This window comes from Charadrius vociferus, unplaced genomic scaffold (genome assembly GCF_000708025.1).
Source record: "Charadrius vociferus isolate BGI_N301 unplaced genomic scaffold, ASM70802v2 scaffold332, whole genome shotgun sequence".
Classification (NCBI taxonomy): Eukaryota; Metazoa; Chordata; class Aves; order Charadriiformes; family Charadriidae; genus Charadrius; species Charadrius vociferus.
In genome coordinates, this window is record NW_009647418.1 from 341,861 (window position 1) to 347,860 (window position 6,000).

At 36.6% G+C, this 6,000-nt stretch overlaps 1 protein-coding gene across 1 annotated transcript in view; it reads left to right on the plus strand.

The window, feature by feature from the left end:
* The window catches only part of SLC15A4 (solute carrier family 15 (oligopeptide transporter), member 4), a 35,989-nt gene extending 33,335 nt beyond the window's left edge, over nt 1-2,654 (plus strand). The window contains exon 10 of the mRNA XM_009880327.1: nt 2,186-2,654. Coding sequence (XP_009878629.1) covers nt 2,186-2,334 — 149 coding nt within the window. The 3' untranslated portion in view covers nt 2,335-2,654. The remainder of the gene's footprint in view (nt 1-2,185) is intronic.
* Nucleotides 2,655-6,000: the final 3,346 nt, after the last annotated feature.

A 6,000-nucleotide genomic window follows, 5' to 3' on the forward strand; every position in this document is an offset into this window, starting at 1 on the left:
TACTCAGCTCTGTGGATTGTCCTTTGGACAGCTGTCAGAACTGGGTATGTCTACCTTTCTTAGTCCAAAGACTCGATACACAATCGGGCCTTCTCAGCAGCTGTGCATCTGGCTCAAGGTTGAAGCGCTCAGTGGGTGATTTTGATTTGTAGCAGCCACAGTAGCTGCTGTTTTAACTGTTTATATGAGTAACTGCTTATAAGTCAATTTTCATTTGATATAACATTATTGAAAGTTAACAAACTCATATCTAAAATTTGCTTAGGTCTTCCAGGGTAGGAATTGTAAGGAGGAGTCTTTATGAATGAATGATTTCTGAATTTTTCATTAGATTCTGTATAAAAACTATAAGCACATGCATGCACTAAGTTTCTTCTGTTTATGCTAACTCATTATATCATTTGAGGTAACTGACTGCCTCCAAAGTCTACTGAGAAAATTCACTCTCTGCTGGCACTTCAGCGTTGATTGCTGCCATTGAAATGACTGTTATTTGTCTGACAAAAACTGAGATTTCATGGGTTTAATATCCCATCTCGTAAAGGATAATTACTACTCTTTAAACACGTCTGCTCTTGAAATGGAGATTCACATGTATATTGTATTTTAAATGTCAAGGAAAGACTCTGTTTAATTTTACTGCATTTTATTATAAGTTCATTTAATTGAATCTTAAGTTTCAGTAATTAAAGTAATTTAATCTGAACATTTATAGGCATGCTGCATGAACAGCTTGTTAGAATCGATGTATACTTGACTATTTTTACTCTCTCTAACCTTTTTGATAATCATAATGGTCCAATTGGCTGTGGCTCATGTGGCATGTTGGAAATGAGCCACAATATATTGTTCTTGGAAGTACAGCAATAGTTAGTGCACATTTCTTAATAGAGGAATAATATTTTAGCAATGAGCTTTCTTAATTTAACATTATTTAATGTGGTACAAATCACTAATTTGTAACAACTTTCAGGGAGTGTTGAAGGTGAACTGAACCAAAAAGAAACCACGTATGGTTTCATGAATTCTAAGCTTTGTTCCAAAAGAAGGCTGAGAGAAAATCTCAGTAGTTGCTTTCTTTATATCTACAGAGTTGCCAAACTTTTTCCTTAATAGCATTCATTTTTTTATTCTTTTTATTTTATCTTTGACTTAGCAGAGAAGGGAGGTACAGGCCTCCAGATGCAGAGAGACCATATAGCATTAAGCAGGGATGAAAAGGCCGCTGGAGAAGGCTCTCTAATATATATAGTACAAAAAAATCATACTTTCACCTGTTTCAATTAAGCTGTAAAACATAAGAGACTTTTTTTTTTTTTTTCCTTGACTAAAGCCTTATCACTTCACTGTATTCTCCAGGCTCCTTAAAAGCATATCTAGTGAAGCTGGTAAAGGCTTTAAGTTACTAGCCTCTATGAGTGTAGCTTTGCTTCAGTCTTGAATGCTGCATTTCACTGGGAGCTGTCTCTGAACAGTTTACAGTCTAGGGCTTTATTTGCAGAAATTTCTTTTTCAAGTCCGTTTACTGGCCACAGCACAGCGATGTTGTCTTTTTTTGCTTTTGAAATAAGTTGTCTCCTCAAAAATTGATAAGTGATCTCTATTACTGACATTACAAAGAGAGTAAATCATACATGAAATATATATACATTGAGGTTTTTGGCTGTCTGAAGTGAGCAAAGCGTTGCAATTTTGCAGTATAAGAAACCAGCCTTTTTTTTAAAAAAACAAAAAAAGGGTGGGGTGAGGGGGCAAGGAGGAAGAAAGGAAGATTATTAGCCCTTTAAAATTGTTTTGATTCTCATGAAGCATGCTGACCGCTGTATGTGCATAGTCTTTGTTTGCACAAAATTCTTACAGTGGTAGGAGGAGCTTCCAGCAATTATTTGTAAGTAAGAAATCATGCAGTAACAGCCTATGTCCCTTCTTCAGGGACATCACTTGGTTTAAGGCATTGAAGCACAAAAGAAAGCAATTCTTGTACTGTGTGCATCTTCTCAGAAGTTCCATCTTTTGCTCTGGAAAATTAAAAATTTTGCAACTATGCTGTTGGATGGAAATGGGATTTGATTTGGTTTTGCCCATGTTTTCCAGAAAAGTCTTCACTACGTAAGCTTGAAGGGATCGACCTTTTTATTTGTATAATCTTTATTAACATTTATTTTTTCTCCCCAATTCTTTCTAGGTAATATTAATGGCTGCCAATTAAACTATTATTTTTTTTTGCTGGCTGCTATCCAAGGAGCAACCCTCTTGCTTTTCCTTATTGTTTCTGTGAAATATGATCATCAAAAATCGAAGATTAATGAAATGGCTGCCAATGGGAGGATCTGATATCTGTTACAGGGCAGACTTTGTTACAGCAGTACACAATGAAGTGGCAGTGCACCCTGAGCCTGCGAGATCTTATGTTTTTCTCCAGTGAGACTCTTACTAGACTTGCATGTTACAGGAGTTCTCGCCCCTGCCCCCTCTCGTGTAACGTAGGTAAGTGCCTTATGTTGGTGGGGCTCATTTCTTGCACTACGTCCTGGCGGAGGACAAACACAAATCTTGGAGGTGTATTAACTCTAGGCATTCAAGTTGCTCTTTGTTAATCGTGAGATGTTTACTTAACTCTTGAAAGTTGGGACACTTACACTTGGAAATTGAGTATAACAAGTCACATGTGACATGGATTATTCCTAAGTGAAAAACTCTGCTTAGTGAAGAACGGCAGATCAAGAGAAACACTCAACAGTCTCAAGCCTACATTGAGGACATAGGAAAGAAAATATTTTACAGAAACCTCAAGTAGTGGTTACAAGAATAAATTTTCAATCCTGAGAGTCATTTTTTGGGGGAGAAACAGGGACAAATTAAACTGCAGACTAGCTCAGATTCAAAAGAAATGTAGTTTTATAATTGACCTATCACTGGCAGTGTCTCAAGGATTTAAGTCCGGACTTGCAGCCAAGAGTATCCAATACTGAAGACTGGATTATGTGTCACAGTAGCTTGTCGTATAGCTGCTGTAAGTTTTGGTGCACAGTGAACACTTGTTGGGACTGAAATGGTTTTACATCAAAATGTTTTTATTTTTGAGTCTTCATTAGATGTATTAGGACAATATGGAAACATACATCTTTTGACAAAGGACTGTTCAATCTAACGCTGTTACTTCCCTAAGGAATATTCTAAATATTTGCTGAAAACTGAGATTGAATTCTCAGAAGATGAATGCGCAATAACAATTTAGAAGCCTTTCAGCCAGTTCCTTCAGTCTTGTGTCTTACTTCTAGCTAACATGCTACAGGGTTTGTATCTTTCAGCAACACATTCCTATAGCAGAGCAAATGGTTTTGTGTTCAGCCTCTTGAGTTTTAATGATTCTAACAATTGTACTTAAGATTGTGTGCAGGCTGGTATGGAAGATGCAAGGAATTATGCAGAAAGAAAATAAAAACTCAGCATTTTTATTAATGTGTTGAATTTTTATAGTTTCCTTTGTCTGCATTATGTTGTTAAAATGTCCTTCTTTTGTACATGGACATCTTTTTAATGAGTTTACAAAATAAAATGAACTTCCATGCTGTGACTTTTGACCCTTTGTTTCTAGGTGAATAAAATGATACTACAAATATTTTGTTCTTGGCCTTTATTTCCTAAATATACAGTGGAATCCTATTAGATTTCTAAATGTGCACTGGCATCCTATTATTTTTGTCAGATAATATGCAAGCTGACCTGTCTTTGCCAAGATAAATCAGTGAAGATGCTTCAGCTATTGCATTACTTCGTGTGATTTAAAATTGGAAAAACTAAAGAAAATAATTAAGCAAAATCTCATATGAGGAAAAGCTAGTTTCCTTTTCTAACTTTGTTTTAAAAGCTCCATATGCTGTGTTTCTGGAATATCCCATTTATAACCAGCTAAAAAAGCCTAATATTAAGATGGTATAAGCTGCATAAGGAGCATACAGGGACCAAATAATTTCTTTCTTGAATGTATGCTGTTTCAATCATGCACTGCTGATATGGGGATGAATCTGTAGTGTTTCATGCTTATTTCATTAATTTCCAAAGTACATATATTAACACGAGAGAGAGCTGGGTTGTGCCCACTAGGTAGTAATCTACTAGATTTATGAAGATTTTGCTTTAGAAGTTTTCCTTTTTCTGAAGGACTAGTACTGTTCTCAGAACCCCCAAAAGGAGTGTTACTTCTGGTGTTAGATGTTATCAGCTTTTGTGCCTGTGTGCCTTTTCCGGTAAGTGAACTTAATTGATTTCACTTCCCCCCCGCAAGATCTAAAATTTTTCAACAGCATTCATAAATTTCCCATCTGATATGGGTCTGCTGATTTGATTAGAGTTGAAACTGAGTTTAATGAAGAATGGACAGTAATCTGCAGATACCAAAGAATCTAGGGGTCTAACAGCAACTGTGACAGTCTGTGTAGGCAAGCTTTAGTGAAACTGTTATTTAAGGAAAAATATATTCAATAAATACTAGGTTAGCATACTCAATATTTAAGCAAATGTATTTTACCCTGTTTGAAGCATACAGTAAATTTCTACATGTTTCTGTAGGGCTGTGGTGGTTCTAACACTCTGGAGATGAGACTGAACATGCAATCACTTGCATAATTTAATTTTTATTTGGAATGACTTGGCTGAGCTCCAGGCACAAGTAATTATGACCATTTATGAAGATTAATCTGACACTTCTCATCAAAGGGATAAGGCCTTTTTGTGACTCAAAGGCTTAGCTGATTCTTCCTCCCAGTCTTATCTTTTACTGTTTCCACTCCAGTCACAGGAATAAGACTAATCAATTAACTTTGTGACTGAGCACTGCACCTCATTAATGAAATACCTTGAAGTGTACAGCCTGAATTTAGTTACATTCACTTCTTAGATTGTTCCAATGCAATAGAAAGATCTGACAGGAGTCACCCCAATGGATGTTTCTAAGCCTCTGACGTTCCAGGTGTCTTAAATTCAAAGCACAACATTGAAAAGTAAGTACTTGTTCAATGTGAGAGCAGGTATCTATCTGATTAAAGTTCGGTACTTTTACTGGTAAAGACTTATGAAAAGAATAAGTCTGTGCCTTACAATGCCTGTGCAAGCTATAATCTAATCATGTATGAAGAATAGCTGCCTGGGACCTTGTGTTTCATTTGCGATTATAAGGTGGATGCATTGCTCATATAACTGCGGATCTTTCAAGAGTACAGCAAGACCTGTTTTCTCGTGCCTTTGTGGCCACAGTCTATTCTGAATATCGCTCCTCAGAAAAGGGGAGTCTTTTTTTTCATTTATTCTGCTTATGAAAACCTCCAGCGTGAGTTTAATTATAATAGTTGAGGCATCCATCAGTATCTCCCTTAAAAGTCTGTAGTCAACTCTGTGAGTTTTTGTTTTGTTTGGGTAGCTTTTGGTTGGTTTTTTTAACAAAAGTAGCTCAGGGCTGACACTTGTCAGACAAGGTTTCAGCTTAACAATAAACCTGTATTAAAAGATGCATGGAGTTCTTAACTTTTTTGTGTGTTTGAAATTGCTTTTTGAAAAATGTTATCCTAGTGATTTTGTTTATATGCGGGGCAAGTTATGTTAGTGCAGACAAGCCCTCTGGGGAAACAGATTGCAATGCTTTCCATCTGAACAGTCAATAGTTTGAGATGCAAATTCATTTGTGAGGAAGCAGAGAATTTGTAGACCAACACTCACCGCTGCTGGTGGAATAATGCACATACCTGAGAGCATGGTACCTGCGGGCCCCAGGGCAAGGATGTAACTGCAGTGAAAGCATGGAGAAAAGAATTAAGGTCAGAAGCTGTTACATTATAAGTATGTAAATAGACACTTTGCTCCAGGTAGCACTAAGTTCAGAATAGCAATGAACAGTTCTTTCAGTCAAGATTGCCCAGTGGCAGTTAATATATTGTGGCTGGTTTTTCATGCCATGTACACAATCTGGTTTAATAGGCCTTCCCATCTCAGAATTAATTTTTC